Below are 21,667 nucleotides of genomic sequence, written 5' to 3' on the forward strand. Positions count from 1 at the left end.
GTGAACAAAAGAGATTGCTAGACAACTTGAAACCAGAATAGCACCAGGCAAACATGCCCCAATGGATCCCTGTTTCAGTAAAGTACGGGAAAGCAAAGTTTGTTAGTTTCTTGAATAGCACTCTGAACAAGCCCAGCATTCTACTAGTCCAAGTTTAAATGTAATTCTACCATTATTATAAATACATAAATAAAAATGGATGAACACAGCTGACAGCCCTCTGCTTTGGAAAATACAGAGAGAGAGGAAAAAAAGAAAAAAAAAAATAGTTAAAATCTACAACTCCACCCTCTTGCAACTATAATTTAGATGAAAAATGCTGTCTCTGTTGATGGGTGGAATAAAGAATTCTCCTCCAAAGCCACCAGAGATGAAGCCAGCAACACCAAGCTGGACTGAAATGTCATCCGCACAAATCTTCTGATCAGTGTAGAAACTGTCTTCACAAGAATACAAGAGACCAAGAGACTTATTACCTAAAAAATGGGATTCAGAAGGAGATTGCAGTAAGTTTTTATCAATCTAAAATTTCAGCTTTAACAGATTCTACAACGGGTAACACAGATGTAGTACACCACTAAATTTAGCCTATCATGCAGTTCAAGCCTCCTCCACTTCTAGGACTTCTATTCCAGTAAACATTTTTCTGGGCTTCACCTATGCAGAACATGCCTTGTCAGAAGATGACAAGTCTCATGATTCCTTAAGAAAGGAAAAAGACATGATGGAACAGGCTGCCATCTTTTAGTACTGTCTGTACATTAAGATGAGCTAAACCACAGTGTAGAGGTCCTGTTTGGTTTTGTTTTCCTCCCGGTCACTGAAGTGGCACTAGAATTGACAAAACATCCATTATCTCTCCTGCAGTTACACAGAATCACAGAATGACCCAGGATGGAAGGGACCTCAAGGATCATGAAGTTCCAAGCCCCCTGCCTGGCAGGGCCCCATCCAGCCTGGCCTTGAACAGCTCCAGGGATGGGGCATCCACAACCTCCCTCCCTGGGCAGCCTGTTCCAGGACCTCACCACTCTCCTAGTAAAGAACTTCTCCCTAACATCCAACCTAAATCTTCCCTCTTTCAACTTAAAACCATTTCCCCTTGTCCTACTATTATCGGCTCTTGCAAAGAGTTTACTCCCCTCCTGATTATAGGTTCCCTTTAGGTACTGAAAGGCTGCAATGAGGTCACCCCGCAGCCTTCTTTTCTCCAGGCTGAACAAGCCCAGCTCCCTCAGCCTGTCTTCACAGGGGAGGTGCTCCAGCCTCCTGATCATCTTCGTGGCCCTCCTCTGGACCTCTCCAACAGCTCTATGTCTTTCTTGTACTGAGTTAAACACAAACATACTTCTACTTATTTTACCCTGAAATTAAACTATGGATACCTTGCTGCCATGGCAACCAAGGCCATGCAAAGGATTGTCTTATCAAACTTCAGAATAGAAGGAAGGCCCACTTAACATTTTGCAGCTCTGGAATCAACAAAATACCCTCATCTCCCAGATCTTCTAGTGCCCATCGCAAATGCTACAGATGTGTGTTTGGCTTCTAGTTTAGGTACCTAACATAGATATCCTAAGGGATGTAGCTCAAAACAGACAAGACTTTCACTGACAAAAGAAAGCAGTGCAAAGAAGCTTGTAGCTAATGGTATGAAAGAGCCAAAGAGCCCTACCATTTCCAGGGCCTTACAAGCCCATTTATAATGCACTTCCTTGTGCAGTACTTGTTCCACTACACACAGCACTCCAAAACTCCTGCACACCCCCGTGAAAAAGCCACAACCCTTTATGGCTCAAGGTAGCTCACTCAAACAGCCCCAGCCATGCTTTCACCTAGATACTTTTGCCTGCCACAAACAAGAGTGCTGGGGGCTAGACCACCCCCTCTGACATTACAGAACTTTTCCTTCCATCAAAGGCTTCTCTTCCTTTCCACGTTTCCTCTTGTTCATTGGCCTGAATGAGAAGCACTGGTAAGTGACATGAATGATTAAATCACACCAGGCAAAGGCAGTCCGCAAGCCACTATCAGTAGTCTGGGGAAGGTGGCTAATCCCCTTCCCTGGGTGGCAGGACATACCAGGCTGTGAGCAACACAGGCTACAGAAAGTACACCAACTTCTCTGCACTTCCAGCAACACATTCCTGTCTTATGCTAGCGTTAGTGGTCAACAAACTTTTTTTTAATTTAATTTTTAATTAAAGACTTGGACTTGAAAATTGAACTGATTAAGCAACACCGAACTTTGGAGCTGGAGAAAGCCAAAGTTAGTTAATTCTTTGAAGTAGAAGAAAAACCTCAGTTAGTAAAGTCTTTCTGAACTGTGATAATACCGAGCCCTTAGCTCACCTAAAAGAGTAGACAGCAGCAGAAGAAACAGTCTCTCGTGACCTTTTTCTTTCCAACCTCTCCCACCCCCCTCTACTGATTAAAAGTGCATGCTCTACTGATGCCAAATGCGCTGCAACAAAGACTTGCCAGCCCAGGAAGAACAGAGCATCAGAACATCTGATATGCAGTTCAAAAAAATCAAACAGTAATGACAAATGAGCCAAATATGCAATTCAGATATTTTTCAATTGACCAATTAACTATCTCAAAAAGATGGAAACGGGTTCATCTCCTCACCTCCCACTTCAAGATGAGCAAACTAACAGTTGTTTCCTCATTTCCCTAGTACTGCTTAAGGTTCATGGTTCTCAGCAGATAAACATGCTTCTTCTCCTGGCAGCATCTCATAATTCACATGGAAAAGTGAATGGGCAGAACTGAGACAGAGCACATACTGAATCACATTGCAATGTCTTTTTTTCTTCAGAGATCACTACCCAGCAGCTCTTCAGAAAGGAGCGAAAAAGGAAAAGGAAAAGGAAAAGGAAAAGGAAAAGGAAAAGGAAAAGGAAAAGGAAAAGGAAAAGGAAAAGGAAAAGGAAAAGGAAAAGGAAAAGGAAAAGGAAAAGGAAAAGGAAAAGGAAAAGGAAAAGGAAAAGGAAAAGGAAAAGGAAAAGGAAAAGAAAAAGAAAAAGAAAAAGAAAAAGAAAAAGAAAAAGAAAAAGAAAAAGAAAAAGAAAAAGAAAAAGAAAAAGAAAAAGAAAAAGAAAAAGAAAAAGAAAAAGAAAAAGAAAAAGAAAAAGAAAGAAAAAAAGAAAGAAAAAAAGAAAGAAAAAAAGAAAGAAAAAAAGAAAGAAAAAAAGAAGGAAAAAAAGAAAGAAAAAAAGAAAGGAAAAAAGAAAGAAAAAAAGGGCATAAACTTGGGACAAGGTCATGACAAACTAAAATCTAACAAAGAGTAAAAAAGCAAACTTGAAGAATATTGTCCAGAACTAACAAATCCTGTTTTCATCCTTTTCCCAGTCTTGACATATTTGAGATATACATGAAGGGGAAAGATGAGGAATACATACAAGATGTGCCTTATTATCTTTAGTTACTATTTGTATATTGTCATTCTTCTATCACTTGTTTACAGTCTTTAAGAGAAGTTCTGCCTCTGTCTTATCCCCCAACAACAGGTAAAAAATCCCTATTGTCAAATAATGGTATGAGATACCCCAGCTCCTCCAAACACAGTGAATGAAATGCTCATAATATCAGCCTTTCAGATAACAGTGCCTAAAAGAGTGGAACAGCAAACTCTGTCATCCTACTTAGAGGCCACTAAAAATAATAAAGGCACTTAATCTACTGGTCTCTTGCAGCAGATGCAGGCACTGTGCCATATACCTTCACCTACGTTCCACAAATGCTGGCAAACTCAGTGTTTTCTTCTCTCTGAACACTAACATATTCCAATTACTTTCTTCACCTGCTGTCATCACCAGCACAATCAGCCACTACGGAAATCTGATGATTTTTCTTCAACAGGTAAGAATTGCTGATGTAATAGTATCATCAGAGGGAAATGAAACCCTAGAACTTTTTGGTCAGTGATTAAGGATTGAAAGAATTCACACAGGCTTAACTAGTTTCCTACAATCTTTGTAGCCACAAGAAATCAGATGAGTTCTTAAAAGCATAAATAAGCAAGGATCGAGAACAGCATATTTCAAAAAGGAGACATAATTGAACAGGAATGGAAAACACATTTTCACTAGCAAATTCTGGTAGCACTGGTCCTCTTTGTAAAAAGGGCCCAAACAACATTTACAAGCAGCCTTCTTGAAGAGTAAAAATCTCTAATTCAGGACTTGCAGACGCTTCCAGCTGGAGATAAGGCACTGCACAGAAGACAGATACACAGTACTGAGAAGACTGTTCAGACAAAACAGGGAAAGATCAGAGAACAGACACCATGTAAATGGCCAGATGTATTTTTAAGTGTGAGAAAGCCAAACCAATGGTCCCGTACAGCATTTACAAAATTCAAGCATCATAATGCTTTAACATATTTACCAGGAACACTATGCTTGGCCCTGAGGGTTGGAAGAGAAAGCAAAAGCAGGCAAGACAGAAAGCTGGCAACTTGGTGAAGGCAGCATATGGCAAAATAAGTTACCTAAGAACATGAAAGAAAGAAAATTCACAGCAATGACCTCCTCGAAGAATGGTGCTGTGGTGCTGTTTGTACACCAATGCTAAGCGGCCTTTCCAATATCAGACCTTATTCCTATGTTAAAAAGGAAAATTTATCAAATTACATGCCAGAAAGCCCGTAGACACCACAATGATTTCAGACACTGGCGCATCACAGTGCAACCGCCACACACTCATTTGACAGCTCTCCATGTTTCAAGACATGACTCAGTGATGCATCTGAGTGAAAAGGATTCCTAGCACTGAACACAAAGCAAAACAATCCAGATAGTCATCTGTGAACTAGTCACAAGTTTTAAAGAGGGAAAAAAAAAAAATAATGTTGTGAATCTGCATTAAGATATGCTGAAACAATCTTAAACTCACTTTAGGCTTACTACGCTGCCATGTTTTTCTAAACATCACTGGCTGCACTACTGCCTGGATAACTATACCACAGAGCCTAGAATAGTCTCGGGAGAGGCTTCTGGGAGATTTTTGGTCGGGTAACAGTTCTGCAATTACAGCAGCCTGCAAACACCACTCAAGCATAAATATCAGCTTTGAGATGTCAGTAGCGGGGCTCCTGTCCTTCACTCATCTTCGCCTGAGGTACTACTGCCCTAGCTGCCTCATCATGGTCATCTGCTGAAATGGAAGGAAGCAAAAGCCCTCTCAGCTTAACGTCCTGCACAAAAATTATCCAGGAACCCATGCCACAAAGCTCGTGGAGAGGTAAAAGGCAGTGGGGTGAAATAGTAAAGAACAAAACACACTCACAGGTAAGCAGTTTGTTCTAGCTTAAAGATACCAGAAAAGGAACATCAGCCGTGCATGGGGGAAGACTTGAGGGACACTCTCAGTTATTAAAATCATGAGTTGGCAGAGGGAGGAGCAGTTTCAACTCACCTGTGCCTAAGCCACTGAACAGTCAGTGTTGGCTGAACAGGTTCTTAGACCTGTGGAAAGCCTTATCTGCTCTACTTAAAAAACAGACGAACCAGTTCAAGTACCTCTGCACAAATGCAATGTGAAGCAAGCAATCCGGGAGGTTAAACCAGTTCTTAACAACAGCCACCTTCTCTGGCACAATGGAGGAGAGTGGCCACCTGAGGTATGCATAAACTGTAATTAAAACAACTCTGTTTTCCCTTCTAAATGAGCAGTTTCCTGAGAATCATTATGGGACCTGGGAGAAAAGCCAGGCAAAAAACAAACAAACAAAACAAAACAACAACAACAAAAAACAAACAAACAAACAAAAACTTGTTCATACAACTTGTTTCACTGAGGACTAAAAAAATGTCACTTTTTTTTGCAAGTTTCATGTTTTGGAAGAAATTGAGGCCACCTTTCTTCACTTTGTTTGTTTAGCTGAGGCAGCTTCAAATCTACACTCACACAAAAATACTGAAATTGTAAAAATAATGCATAACCCCACATATTCATTCAGTCAGGAAATGCACCAATTCTGAAGCTTTTAGATAAGGATTTACTAATATTTCTACTCACCAAAAAATAAGCAACTGTCGTCTTGCTTAGCTCACTGGGAAGATTGGAAACATAAAGGGATCTACACAAACTACTACTGCAGACTCCACTGGACAGGTACATGATTTAAGGGCCAAAGATCCTAAGTGCCAGCTACTGCTCAAATATGTCATGACCACATGACTGAGTGCCAACTCCTATACAGTTACTAACCCTCACAAGACTTTTTTTTTTTTTTCCCAAATGGCTTAACATTTTAAAGAAATGGAGAATTAATTTCAATGGTAACAATGAAGTTTAGTGATCGAGACGACTGAATTGCTAAGCAGCAACCTCAAACACAGCAAATTAAAAATTGCTAGCTGGTTCTACTGGTTTCCGGAATAATCCAAGACAAACCAGCATTAGCTTTACTGACATGCAGCAGACCTGCATCCCATTTTTGTCTGGAATACAGTGTACTTCGGATTTATGATGAGAATTATGTCGATAGCGCACCAACACTCCAGCTGTTGCACAGCAGAGCTTACACTCAGCCCCTCTCCAGCAAGGAGGGGCACAGGGAGCTGGGAGGGGACAGCACCCAGACAGCAGCCCCACACTGGCCAAAGGGATGTCCCATAACACACGGTGTTGTGCTGAACAGTAAAATCAAGGGGAGTTGGCTGATGGGCAGCCACTGCTCAGGGACTGGGTGGACCCTGGTTGGCAAGTGGTGAGCAACTGCACTGCACATCATTCTTCTATCATAGTTAAAGTATTTTTCCCTCTGTTTTCTGTCCTATTTAACTGTCTTTACATCAATCCATGAGTCGTGGGTTGTTTGTTTTTTCTTTTTCCCCCGATTGTCTTTCCCATCACACTGGTAGGGAGCAAACACAAACCTGTGTGATGCTGAGCAGCCTGGTAGGTTAAACCCCCCAGCTGTCCTCCTGTTCTTTGCAGACAAGAACTGCTAACTCTAGTTTCTATCAAGAGTAACCCAGACTCCACTGGATCTGAATGCAGGGAAGTGTTGACAAGGCAGGCCTTCAAAATATATATATATACACCACTGGTTTACACCATGTTTGTCTGTAGAAAAATTTATTGTAGGGGGGAGGAAAGCAGCCAATGCCTTATTTATGTGTTCTATGTTCTCCCTTGCTGGCATTTTCTCAAGTCTATTTTGCCAGCCTATGACTGGGTAACAGATAGGATCAACACTCCACATTACTCCTAGTAGACCAACAAGACAATGTTCTAACACTGACAAAAAATTCTGCAGCAGCTCACATGGTTAAGTGCAACAGCCTCATTCTTAGAAGTAAAGATCTCATCTGCTAGTTACCTGGAAATCTGGGGAGTTAGAAAGTCACTGGGAATGCGGGCACCTGCTAAGCGTGCATCTAAACTTTTGTTTTTCTCAGAGGCATGGGTGCTTTATTGACAGAGAGAACCAGAAACACGTATCTGATAGCTCAAATGAAAGCAGACGTTGGCAACACACGCCAACAGATCTTCTCCCATGAACTCAAAAGGCCTTCACCATCCTCCTGGTGCTGAGTCTTTCTCTGCCAGGACTCGCACACACCTGCTTCCTCAAATCCTACCAGCAAGAGGACTTCCACTCCCAGCACTTCCACTCCCAGCACCTGAGAAAGAGAGTAAGGGAAGCCAAAAGCAGGACATGACCAACCCCTGCAAAAACACAAAGACTGGCAAGGATACAAAGGAAGGAAACCAAAACTGAGATACTTCTGACCATGTACAGCAGTGAGCAGCACAGCCAGGTATTGCGCATACACCCTTCCCCAAATCCTCAGCTTCTTGCTCTTTCCAGTCCAACTGCTCATTCCTAGCAACTGCACTTCCATTGCTCTTCTAACTTCAGAGACATGTAACCTATTGTTTCCCAAGTAACCTGTCACCATCGTAGCCACATTCATCTCTGACCTCACACAATCTAAACATAAAGCAGATTCCAACCGTCGCCTCTAACAGCTTCACAAAGAGGGTACTCCCGCGGCAGTGCAGGGAGGAAACCCACTGACCCCAGTGCTCCCCAACCACAGAAATACAGCATCATAAGCACGCTGCAGCCACAGTCTGTACAGACTCAGGGCCAACATCCCCTACGATCACACGGAAAAAGGCAATCCTTAGGATGAGTCCGTTATCCCTGACCTCCCGAATTTCTGCTACTGGGACTTAAAGCATTAGTTAGGGTTACAGGAAGAAACGCAGACGGACAGAAAGCCGTAGGCCGGGCGAGCGCGCCGGGCTCCGCACAGAGCCGAGCACCTGCCTGTCGCAGGCCCAGCTCCCTCCGCCGTGCCGGTGGCGACGCCGCGGGTCGCCGGCTCCTTTGTTAGCGCGGTGCGGAGGCAGAGCCCAGAGGCGGGGCCGTGGCTATCGGGCCGGGGCGCGGCCGGCGGAGGAGAGCGGCGGCCGGGGCCAGGTCCGGGGCGGGAGCCGGAGCTGCGGCCCAGGCTCGGGTGCGTCGGGCACTCACCCAGGTGAGGAGGCTCTCGCCGAGCTCGGCCCGCTCCAGGCTCTCCACGTTTAACATGACGGGGCGCTGCCCGGCAGGCTGCTGCCGGCGCTCGCTCCCTGCCGCCCCTCGTCCCCCGCTGTCCCGTCCCGGCCGGGCCGCGGCGCGGACACGTCAGAGCGTCCTGGCGGCACCGCCCGCCTGCGCCCTGCGCCCGCCTACCGTCGCCGCGTCGCTACGCTGCTGCCGGGGGCGGGGCGGCGGCCGGCGGGCAGCGCGGCGCTGAGCCCGGAGCTGAGGTAGCGCCGCCGCGACCCCGCGGCCGGGAGGGTGCCAGCGCTGGGGACTGGGTGGGTGAGCGAGCGCAGCCGAGCGGAACGCCGCAACGGCCACGCTGGGCCTGGCAACGGCCGCGCGGGACCCGGCGGCGGCGCTCAGTTCAACGGCTGGGCGCTAACGGCGGCGGAGGTGGGGCTGCGGCCGGTGGCGCGCGTCGTTCGCAGTTCGCTTCCCCTCTCCGTGTCGGGGATAACGAGAAGTGCCGGGCTTTGCTGGTGGAAGGACACGTAGCGGGGCTTCTCGTCTTGGTGTCCGCTGCAGGTGTGAATTGCTAAGCAGCAACCTCAAACACAGCAAATTAAAAATTGCTAGCTGGTTCTACTGGTTTCCAGAATAATCCAAGACAAACCAGCATTAGCTTTACTGACATGCAGCAGACCTGCATCCCATTTTTGTCTGGAATACAGTGTACTTCAGATTTAAGATGAGAATTATGTCGATAGCGCACCAACACTCCAGCTGTTGCACAGCAGAGCTTATACTCAGCCCCTCTCCAGCAAGGGAGCTGGGAGGGGACAGCACCCAGACAGCAGCCCCACACTGGCCAAAGGGATGTCCCATAACACACGGTGTTGTGCTGAACAGTAAAATCAAGGGGAGTTGGCTGATGGGCAGCCACTGCTTGTTGGGTATTGGGTAGGTGGTGCCTGCGTGCACCTGGGGTGGAGTCAGGGAGGTCACGAGTGTCACACAGGGGCGGTCACCTGGACCACTATATAGGGTTTGTTGTGAGGCATTAAATTGTACTTTTGGCGTTACGCACTGTGTGTGAGTCCCATCTGTTCCCCGTGCACTGAGGCACGGTACTTTCACACGACAGCCTTGACTTGTCGCCGGATTGGGAGGCGACAATTGGTGATCCCGATTGTGATGTGGTGAGAGTGTTCCGGACCGGTGTGTGTGAGACAGCAACTCCATTATAGTTCTGATTATGGGACAGTGGGTGAGTATGCTGTGGGGGATGGCTTCACGGGTGTGGTGTGAAGTGGATTGTGGAGAGGGTCTGTGTAAGTGTGGAGAGTGTTTGTGCAGAGTGCTTCGTGAGAAAGGACATGATGAGATTCCATTAGTTAAATTGTAAGAGAAGGTATGTGACTAGTGGCAACAATGAGGAGATATCAGGATGTGAAAGACAGGATATGTAGCTAAGGACAAAATATGTAGCGAGAAACAAGGACGGCCTAAAGGGAAAAACAAGATGTGTAGCAATGTGAAGGCAAAGCTATGAAGAAAAGTAACCATAAGACTAACCATAAAGGTCAAATGAAGTAATGTATAACCCACCAATCTTGAGCTTTACTTTTGCAATATGTATGAGCTTATTACTGACTGTATAAACAAGATGCTGTTACACCTAATAAACTGAGACCTGTTGACCATGATATATGAGGCATGTCTCCCGCGGTCTTTTCCAACAGTGGATGATGAGGACCTCGATCCGCTTATTAAGCGGATGATGCGGAGAGGTCTGGCTGACGAAGTTTCTCACTGTGTGAGGCGGTCGGCATTAGAGAAAGCTAGCAAGGAGCTCTTTGAGCGAGCTTGTGCAGGGGGCGAGGAGGTGCAGAAGCTGCTACCCGCCCTTGGTGCTCTTAGAAAGTTAACTAGATCGGCCAAGGGGGAGCAGGAGCTATGGCGAACCGTTAACACCTCGTTGGGGCCTATTGATTTGGAGGGGGAGGAGGAGGAGAAGACTCATCAACAGGAGCTAGATGATCGAGAGGAGACAAAAGAGGGAGACTCAGAAGAAGAGGTAGAGAAACAAAGGGCCTCGGTAGCTGAGGAGAAAACCCCATTATTAGCCCATTTACAGATTCCAACAGCCCCCTCCGCTCCCCCCATGGGACGTTTGAAGTGGGGGGAGGATGAGTCGGGAGGGCTGTGGTGAACAGTGAAGCAAGAAGCAGAGGCTCTGTTGGAATTTAGAATAAAGGGGGATAGTTAAATGTAGTTTGTAGGTGGGAAAAGGAATGATCTAGTTAGTTAGAATAACAAGGAATGGAGACAGTGGGTCTGTGAGAGCAGGAAGGATGCAGATAAGGAGTGAGATCTCCCTGAGACACCTGGCGAGGAGGGGATTAAAAGTTTAAATATCAGAAGAAGTTGCAACTCCCTGATAAGATGGGTGATAGCAAGAGGGGGTCTGCATGCTAAAGAACTATTGAATATGTATCAGAATTCCAGGAAATCATTGGCTATGTATGAGGTGTACCTTTATCTGTGTCACAATTTTACAAGTCGGTGTGCAAGTTTGGAGGAGCTATCCCCCTTGCACCCGGCACTGCACAATGCTGTAATAAACATACCTGCTTTATAACCAATCTCTGGATTATAGAGTTTGATTCCGCAAGTCAGTGGGGTATGGGGGGTCGAGGGTTTATCTATTTTCCGGGGGAGAAACCGCTAGGACTGGTGGCAGATGCGGCTACCCCTATTCAGCCGCCTGTGTTCTCCACTGTGCCACCCCCGTACCTTCAACAAAAGCTCTCTGAGGAAACAGAGGAGAGACAAAGCAGAACGGCATGGCGCCAGGGAGTCCTCGACTAGCGAGGAGGAGGCGGCAGACTTTGAAACGGAGTTAACGCAGATAAAAAAGCTGTTAGCCTCAGGTAGTGGCATCCTCGGGCTCTCAAAGTAAAGCTGAGAGCAATCGAGATCTGGGGAGGGAAGCAGCCGAGGTTGCTGAACGCTGGACCATCAAGGCACAAGAATGCATTCTGACCGGGTGCAATCTGATTCCTGAGATAAATGCTTGTACACTGTGTTATTCAGTGCTAGTAGGTTGCGGAGCTGGGAGTCTCCGGGTCTGGGTACACACTGTTGGTTTGTTGACCCCATACGACCCTGGAGTTTCTGGTGGATACTGCTGCAGACGTTGCCACACTCCCATTGTGATCTTGGCCTGGAGAGTGGCTGCTGGAGCTAACAGTGCAGTTTGTGGAAGGGGTGGTCGGGACGGCATCCGGGGTTGTGGGGAGGAATCAGTGTGCTGGTGCCGCTTGCTGCATGGCTGCAGTTGGTCTGTGTGCTGCTGCTGAAGTGTCACGTGGGCGGTTCCAGCAGTCAGCATGGTCACTACACAAGATGTTTTACATTTCAGTTGTTGCACGTGATGTTGTACAGAATTGCCCAGGTTGCCATTCGGCTAACACGTTTCCTGCAGGGGTGAACCCCAGATGTTTCACATTTCAGTTGTTGTTGCATAGGTTTGAGACCAAATAAGGTTTGGCAGATGGATGTCATGGGTTTCCCAGAGTTTGGGCGTTTCCATCACTTGCATGTCACAGTTGACACATGTAGTGGTTTTCTCTGGGCTGTGGCACAATCTGGACAGACTGCCATGCAGTGCATGAGAGTGTTGCACATGGCTGTCGCTGTCATGGGTGCACCTCAGGAGTTAAAGACTGACAATGGCCCAGGATATAGAAGTGCATGTTTTGGACAATGGTGTACAGCTTGGGGCACTAAGCATACCTTTAGCATTCCTGGCAACAGCACCAATAAATCTATTGTGGAGTGTGCACATCAGACCTTGAAGGGGCGTCTTCGTGTGCTTAAAGAGGGGGTGAGCTGGAGGGGCCTGAGCTGTGCCCAGACACTCTTCTCCTGCGTGCACTGTTTAGTATAAATCATCTGGAGAATCGGATGGGAGACCATCAGCTGACTGAACGGACTCCAATAGGTCAGGTCCTGATCAGACCTGATGGAGGGCCATGGCTCCCAGACCCTATGCCACTCCTCATCATGGGCAGGGGATATGCCTGTGTTGGGACCCCAAGTGGGCCCCGCTGGCTGCCAGCACATTGGGTTAAGCCGGCACCAAATAAGGAGCCATCCTGCTTACCGTGAGGATCCGAACATTTCAGCACCGGTTTTGGTCAACATCTCCTTGGTTAATGTCTCCAGTGCAGCCAGTGATCTGACGTCAAAACTGGCCAGCAGCTTACTGGTAACAGCACGAGACAGCGTTGCTCCCAGTGTGCCTGAAGGTACGAACTGGGAATCTAGTCTTCATGCCGGACTGATAGTTCGTGAGCAGGGGGAGACCTTGTTCTTGCATAATCCCCCAGCAGTGGACATTTGGAACGATTCTGAACAACCAATATGTTTTTGTCTTGTTATTTGGTTATGGAGTGTGATATTTGTAATGCACACTGGACTGAACTGGAATGCCATGAAGATTCTGTACAATAGTGTTACATTGAACTTGAAAAAACTGTAACTCCATTGTGTACTGTGCTGTTATCTCGAACTTGAATGCATTGTTCGTTTCAAGTTGACTAGGTGTTGCCATACAGCATTTCAAAAATTGTTAGGCAGATAGCTGTTGTTATGTGTTTTCAGGTTTGTAGGGGCTGCAGCTGCATCTCTTTGGTATATTATTGTGACAGCTTAATTGTTCTTTGCATATGTTTAATGTTTAATTTGTTTGCGGAATAGCCTTAAATGTGAGAATCACCTTTGGGGTAACAGGGAGTACGCGGGGGAACCTTTACAGGGGCTTGCAGATGATAAAGAGGGGGTAGATGTTGGGTATTGGGTAGGTGGTGCCTGCGTGCACCTGGGGTGGAGTCAGGGAGGTCACAAGTGTCTGACAGAGGCGGTCACCTGTACCACTATATAGGGTTTGTTGCAAGGCATTAAACTTGTACTTTCGGCGTTACGCACTGTGTGTGAGTCCCATCTGTTCCCTGTGCGCTGAGGCACGATACTCTCACACGGCAGCCTTAACTTGTTGCCGGATCGGGAGGCGACACTGCTCAGGGACTGGGTGGACCCTGGTTGGCAAGTGGTGAGCAACTGCACTGCACATCATTCTTCTATCATAGTTAAAGTATTTTTCCCTCTGTTTTCTGTCCTATTTAACTGTCTTTACATCAATCCATGAGTCGTGGGTTGTTTGTTTTTTCTTTTTCCCCCGATTGTCTTTCCCATCACACTGGTAGGGAGCAAACACAAACCTGTGTGATGCTGAGCAGCCTGGTAGGTTAAACCCCCCAGCTCCTGTTCTTTGCAGACAAGAACTGCTAACTCTAGTTTCTATCAAGAGTAACCCAGACTCCACTGGATCTGAATGCAGGGAAGTGTTGACAAGGCAGGCCTTCAAAATATATATATATACACCACTGGTTTACACCATGTTTGTCTGTAGAAAAATTTATTGTAGGGGGGAGGAAAGCAGCCAATGCCTTATTTATGTGTTCTATGTTCTCCCTTGCTGGCATTTTCTCAAGTCTATTTTGCCAGCCTATGACTGGGTAACAGATAGGATCAACACTCCACATTACTCCTAGTAGACCAACAAGACAATATTCTAACACTGATGTAGCAGGTGTTTCCAGGGAAATGAGTTGTGACGTGGATAGGACCTCCCTTGCCAATGATTGACATATGATGTATTCCTAGGGTGTGTAGACGAAGTAGATAGCGGCTTATTTAAACCACTAACACGCATAATAAAACGCCATTTCGCTATTCACCATATTGATGTGAATGCGTAGTTAAATGGGCCCTGGCTGGACCAGGCTGGATTCGTGGAGGCTTAACACTTGAACCCTGATGTGAAATGAACTACAAGTAATAAGTGGTGCCCCATGTGAGGACGTTAGGATTCAAGGCGTTGGAAATCTTCTGCATGCCTGCCGGATAAAGAGAGCCTGTGAGGTTGGTGGCAGGCTACCGTTGGAGGATCGTGGTATTGCAGGGCCGAACGAACTTCTTCGTCTTGGATAGACTATGGAGCAAGTCTTAAAGGTACTGCTTCAATTTTGTAAAGACTACTGTGGCAAGCATGTTCCTTCTAAGAAGAACATTGCAGCCATCATTAGTTGTCTTGAAAAGGAGGGGCAGCTTTCCTCTCCTCGGGAGATTTTAGACCACAATAAGTGGAACTCCCTAACTTCTTCACTCTGTGAGCGTGCAATGAGCGAGCAAAAAGCTGCTGAGCTCAAAACATGGGGTTTGGTGCTTGGGGCGCTGAAAGCGGCTCGGGAAGAAGGGAAGACTGATACTCAGGCTGGGGATGCTTTGGGACTTGGGTCGGGAGGCCTTTTCTCTTGCAGATGTAAGGATTTGAAAGACAAAGACAAGGTGGCGGGTGCCGTCCAGACCACACTCATCACTCTGGCTGTGCAAGAACCAGATGGCCCTGTCCAGCAGCATTCCACACATTCCACATCCTTATCTCTTGACCCCCAGAAGCCCTCCTCAGGCATCACCACCGTATCCAAAGCAACCGTTATATCCTTCTCTGTCCAGTACCGCTCCACCTAATCCAGGGGAGGCGGGGAAGTCTTGCACTGCTGAGCTAGGTGGTAACACCCTGGTGGGGGCAGGAACGTCTCATATCACCAAGATAGGTGTTGCCGCCCATGGGAAAGGGGGGGGAGGAGGGCAAGGAGGGAGGTGTGCCCAAGAACTAGAAGAGAACAGCAGCGGGGAGGGGGATGCAGTTGGGCCCAGTGATAAGAGCCGCAGGAGAGTGTTAACAGACTGGGACAGAGTTAGAGAAGGGGTGATGGATGAAGGTAGAACCACGAATACCTTTCCAGTCAGCATAGGAAACAATGGGCCAGAGTGGGTACCCCTTGACTCTAAAGGGATTAATAGACAGAGGGAATGTATAGAGAAAAAGGGTCCCCTCCCCAACACATTAAGACAGGCCAACTGGTGTGCATTAGGAAAGCTCCAACAATATCTTTTTGGAGATTCTACCCCTGAGGATAGATGCCTGTCAATTACTGTGGGGGTGGAGGCATTCCCAGTTACTTGGGGGCCTGGTCAGGGGGCCCTGGGCTCCAGTGGAATCTCCGAAGCCAAAACAAGACCAGCTGATGAGCGAGCCACGGCAGCTCAAGACGGCATCGGATAAACAGCTGCTGATAACTTTGAGAAGTCTTGTTTTATCTAACTACTTGACTCTGTTGATTATTTTCATGCTAGAATACTGATATACCTCTTTATTACATATTTTGGTTACAATAGTATCATGCTTTTGTTTGTTGTGGTTGTGGACTGTGATTGATATCGATCCTTGGATATGTTAAAACTGCACAATTTGGTTCAGAATTTTTTCAGGTCATCCTGGATTTCTGGTACTTCACAGTTATAACCATTCCTTCTGACCCTTTCTTTCACCTCTTTTTGTCAAACTGAATATTATTTGCATGTAACTTCTCCATAGTGTTTCCAAATTCCTAACAAATTGGGAAATGAGCCAAGGGACCCATCTAATATCTGTTAGTTGTGGTCACAAAAGAAATCTATCATAAAGACCTTGGCATTGGCACTGATGTTTTTCAGTGTCAGCTCCAGCCCAGTGGTATCAGTGAAAACTATCCTACTTAAGAGCAACAACAACAACAACAACAACAACAAAGAAATGGAGATGGCACTTCCAGCAACAACAACAACAACAACAACAACAAAGAAATGGAGATGGCACTTCCAGCAACAACAACAACAACAACAACAACAAAGAAATGGAGATGGCACTTCCAGCAGGAAGGCTTGCTAAAACGACAAACTTTTAAAATCAAGGATGTGATGATGGGCAACAACCAGCAGCCCTCACTTTGTTTCGGTTAACAAGGAAAGAGTGACAATTCATGGAAAAGACATGATAATTTTAAAGAATTTGGAATCAGGTTAATGGGAAGGCCCATCCCTGCTGATAACTTGGAGGAGAGGAAGAATGCTTAAGATAAACTGTATTGGTTATTGTCACTGTCTTTGTGATTGTTAAATGTTTATGGTATATGAAAGTATAAATGCAAATGGTATATGGAAATGTTAATGCTATAGGGATGTGTAAACATTAATGCTATATGGAAGTGGAATTATTAAGGTTATGTGCAACTGTAATTGAGGGTACAAATAGTGGAATTGTGAAAAACAAAAAACAACAAATACAGAAAACAGCAAAAAGGTTACAGAAGAACAGAGTTAAAATATTGAATGTGATCTGCTCTAGCCAGAGCAGTTAAGAGCCTGCAAGAGAACGCAAACCCTCGCGCCGCCCCCCCCCTCCACTGATTGTGAAAGTAAACAAATCATTACTTCCGAATGGGAACAAAAGCAAAACACTGGGAGTGCACGTGCCCCTAGTTTAGTGTTAATTATTACCCCAGGTAGAGATAAGAATGCAGCACTAATTGCATTCAGAGTAACACAGACAGCTCCGCTGATTAAGATAAAACAATAACCTTTAATTTAAAGACATGGATTACCTGATAGTTACCAAAACAAAGGAAATAATGCATAACATGGACAATTAGTTTGCTAAACTTTCTCAGACTTAATGGCTATCGAGTGTCTCCACAGAAAACCCACATGGCATGGCCACCAATAACCTGTTTGCATTATGGAATCACTGCTGGATCCCAAAACTTGGGGAACAGCGAGGAAGAAAAAAAAGCTGCCAGACTCCGGAACCATAAACAGTTAAGAAAGGTGAACACGATCAAGGTTTACCTGCAGTAATCAGACACAGACTGTGGTTAGTGCAGAACAAAAACTTTTATTGTGAACAATGAACTTAAATAATATGAACTTGGTCAAGTGCCTAATTAAACATGACACTCTTTCTACGCACGGCAGTGCTGGATCTTCCATCCTGCCCTGAAGAAGATGGCGCTGGAGCTGCACTCGCCCCTCTGGTGCCGTCCCGCAGCACCCAGTCTTTGGAACGAGGCACAGGCACTGTCAGTCTCATCTCCATGTTGTTGTACCTCAGAGGGGTTTCTCGATAATAGGAAATGAGGTCGTAGAGGCTGTTAAATACTCATTGTTATGAGTCAAAAAGTACCTGTGGCTGTTGATGTCTTGCCACCAGTTGATACGACAGTGCTGCACCTCTCCGTTGAGCCATTTGGACAGGATGTAGTCCCCAATGAGTGTCCCGCTCTCCCTAACAAGAAAGGAGCCATCGGGAGCCCCCATCACTGTGCAGTACTTCTTCAGCACCAGCTCAGCAATGTGCCCTTCTCCCATCCTGCCATGGAACTACTCCTGTGCGAGATGCAGCTCGATGTTGGTGCTCATCTTCTTCTGCGCAGGTTGTCTCCATCATCTGTTCCAGGCTGGGACTTCATACAGTTGATTCCACGCGTAGGTTATTGTATCGTCCATGATTTGAGATTCTTCATTCTGCTCCCTCTGCTCCTCTTTCATGATTTGAGAATCTGTCGTCTGCTCCCCTTCCACCATTTGGCTATCCGCTGTCTGCTCTTCTGCGTTCAACACCTGCTCCTTGGTCATACACGAACCCGTGGTTTCTTGCCACTCACTCTAAGCCGCCTCAGTTTTGGCGGGTCTTGCCAATGGTCTTTATAGTATCTGTTCACACCAATACCAGGTGCACAAGCTAGACGTCTCATGATCATGTCAAGAGGGTCTGCCTGGCAGGAATAGTTACAATCTTTTGGTTTTCTCCCTCCTTGTCTGTAGAATTGTTTGCACCTCTGAAGGTCTTTTGCTAGTTTGAGCAAGAATGTCTTCATTTTCTCCCAGTAATATACACATTTAGGGAACTAGGGTACGGATTTGTTGATGGAGCTTGGAAATTGTATGGAGGGGGAATTGTAGTGGGGCAGTTGGGAAGAATGGTGGCAGCTGTACTGGAGTGGGACCTGAAGATCCCAGGATGAGCTTTGCCCCCAGTGGGCTGAATGCAACATGCACACAGCAGTGTAAAGATGATTGTTTTCTGGTAGATAGGAGTGCATCTCACTCTGTACTGCATCTAGAATTACTACCCGTAGATGATTTTTGTAACAATAGTAGGAGTAGGTCAACAAGAAAAAGCTTACCAATTAGATAAAAAAGGGGGCGGGCTAAGGGTAAAGTAAGTAACAATGGGAATAAGTAAGTATAGCTATAAATAACTTTCTGTGAGTAGTTTGTAGTGTAGAGAGATCTAATATAGTGGTTTAAGTAATAATACATTAGTTTAGAAATTTCCATTTATAGAATTGTCTAGAATGAATGCTTGAATGAGCGTGTATATGTCAACTCAAAAATTATGACCTTACATGTAACCTTATGCTTAGTGTGTTATCAATGTAGGTTTTGATTGAGTGATGATGATTATGGTAACATTTAACTCCCCTGTAGCTCAACGATACTGGGCCACTGCCATCACAGTCCTTGATGTGCCACAACACATCGAGAAAGACAATGGCTCGTGTTTCATCTCGCGATCTACTCAAGAATGGCTTGAGCGTTGGGAAATATCTCACTCAACAGGTATCCTTGGAATTCCCAAGGACAAGTTATCGTTGAGAGGGCCGACCATCTCCTGAAGGACAAGATACATGTCCTTGGGGAGGGGGAGGGTCACAGAGGTTATGCCGCAGTAAAGGATAGAGAATCGGGAAAAAATTTTGCTTACTGTAAAAAGTTGGTGAATGTTTGTTCATTGTGTTGGGGATGTTGTTACTGTTGTTGTTGGGGAGGGGGCTGTGCAGAACGGAATCAAGCGGGCTTCCGGGTTTTGTAAGCGCCCCTGCGGCTCCTGCACTCGCCACCCCTGTTTCTGCGGTTTCTGTCTTCCCGCTCCCGTTTGTGCCGTTTCGCCCCCCCCAGGTCGGGCGCGCTCGGGACGAGGAGCGGAGGCACGTGGCAACGAGTGGCGGGAAAGCCTGGCAGCGGGGAGCAGAGTGGCGGGAAGTGTGCCACCAATCAACAAGAAGAGAAGAACCACTCGGAGCAATACTGCCCGGCAACAAGGGAGCGCAGTCGCAGAAGGCCGACACGGCAGCTACTCAGAGACTATAAAAGTTGGGGCCAGCAGGGGGAGGGCGTGCCACACTTTGTTAGGCGCCGGCTCCTTTGTTAGCGCGGTGCGGAGGCAGAGCCCAGAGGCGGGGCCGTGGCTATCGGGCCGGGGCGCGGCCGGCGGAGGAGAGCGGCGGCCGGGGCCAGGTCCGGGGCGGGAGCCGGAGCTGCGGCCCAGGCTCGGGTGCGTCGGGCACTCACCCAGGTGAGGAGGCTCTCGCCGAGCTCGGCCCGCTCCAGGCTCTCCACGTTTAACATGTCGGGGCGCTGCCCGGCAGGCTGCTGCCGGCGCTCGCTCCCTGCCGCCCAGCGCTGGGGACTGGGTGGGTGAGCGAGCGCAGCCGAGCGGAACGCCGCAACGGCCACGCTGGGCCTGGCAACGGCCGCGCGGGACCCGGCGGCGGCGCTCAGTTCAACGGCTGGGCGCTAACGGCGGCGGAGGGCCGCGGCCTGCGGCGGGCTGAGGTGGGGCTGCGGCCGGTGACGCGCGGCGGTCGCAGTTCGCTTCCCCTCTCCGTGTCGGGGATAACGAGAAGTGCCGGGCTTTGCTGGTGGAAGGACACGTAGCGGGGCTTCTCGTCTTGGTGTCCGCTGCAGGTGAGAACTTGCATGCGGGAACGCTGCTTACTACAGTAATGAGTTCTTGGGCGGTTTTTCTAGGAAAGTAGAGGAAAAAAAAAAAAATAAAAGCCCTTTTGGCCTCATTCTGAGTATTACCATATTTCACCATGCATTATTATACTGGAGTGACATTGTTTCACTTCCCTTCCTACCTGCCCAGAAGTCACCAAGCTGAAGGCGGTGACTGGCCTTTTCACATGGTCCTGCCTGCACACAGTCTTAGGGGTGGATGGGACCTCTGGAGATCATCCAGTCCATCACCTGCTCAAGCAGGTTCCTTGCAGCAGGATGCACGGGAAAGTGTCCAAATGAGTCTTGAATATCTCCAGAGGACACTCCACTGCTCTATGTGCAGCCTGTTCTGCTGCTCTGTCACTTTGAAATTAAGGGAGTGCTTAGTCTGCGCATTTCTTCAGTCCTACACTCCGTATCTTTATAACCCTGTTCCTTTATAAGCCTTGAACGTCTGTCTGTTCAAACCTTGTGGTTCAAGACTCATTCAGGGCCTGTTTTACATAGGCCGTGCACCATCCATTGAGATACCCCAAACTGGAATACTGTACATATCACTGCCTTTGTCTTTTTCTTCGAGCCATCAACAGTTGCTGGCTGACGAAAAAATGAAACATAGTCAAGGGAGTATTTTGCCCTGTGGAATGTGCTTTTGAAGGTTTAATCTCTAGTGATTCTAACGTGATTACATTCAGCCCGGAGAAGGCTGCAAGGTGACCTGATAGAGGCCTTTCAATTTATAAAGGGGAGCTACAGGAAAGAAAAGGACAGACTGTTTCTCTGGTCTGTTGTGTTAGAACAAGGGGAAATGGTTTCAAGCTCAAATAGGGTAAATTTAGGTTAGGTATAAGGAAAACTTCTTTCCCAGTGAGAGTAGTGAGGCACTGGAACAGGATACCTGGCATTGTGATTGATGCCCCACCCATGGAGACCTTCAGGGCAAGGCTGGATCAGGCCCTGGGCAACCTGATCTAGTTGTGGTGTCCCTGTTCATTGTAGGGGAGTTGGTCTAGATGGCCTTCAGAGGACCCTTCCAACTCTAGGGATTCTATGATTCTGTTCTATGATGAGAAGAAGTGGAGTACCTATTTTCTTTCTGTTGCTTTTTTAATTAGGTAAATGTCATGCAGAGGCTGCTGACCTCCAGCCCTGCAGAGAGCTGCTCTGTCAGACAAGCATGCTGGTGAGGCAGATCTTTATACTGAAGAAGTGTTATCCTCTGCTGAAGTGACCCTGTGCTGATATGGCTTTGCAGTGAATCTAGCAGGACTGTTTACCTTTTTATTTTTCTCTTCTGCAGTGAATATGTATGTAAAAGGCCATTCTCGCCTCCATCTTTATTCTGAGGCATTTTTCAGTCAAAGCTGAAAAACATCTGAGTCTATAAACACCGCTTGTCAACTGTAATTTGTGAACACAAAAGAGAGGAAAGGATGAGAT

At 46.9% G+C, this 21,667-nt stretch overlaps 1 protein-coding gene across 2 annotated transcripts in view; it reads right to left on the reverse strand.

Moving 5' to 3' along the window:
- The window catches only part of LOC140264654 (protein Hook homolog 3), an 83,767-nt gene extending 75,103 nt beyond the window's left edge, over positions 1-8,664 (reverse strand). For both annotated transcript variants that reach the window (XM_072360563.1, XM_072360564.1), the window contains exon 1: positions 8,501-8,664. In XM_072360563.1, the coding sequence (XP_072216664.1) occupies positions 8,501-8,557 (57 nt within the window). In that variant the 5' untranslated portion in view covers positions 8,558-8,664. The remainder of the gene's footprint in view (positions 1-8,500) is intronic.
- Positions 8,665-21,667: the final 13,003 nt, after the last annotated feature.

The sequence above is a fragment of the Excalfactoria chinensis genome, chromosome Z, assembly GCF_039878825.1.
Source record: "Excalfactoria chinensis isolate bCotChi1 chromosome Z, bCotChi1.hap2, whole genome shotgun sequence".
Lineage (NCBI taxonomy): Eukaryota > Metazoa > Chordata > Aves > Galliformes > Phasianidae > Excalfactoria > Excalfactoria chinensis.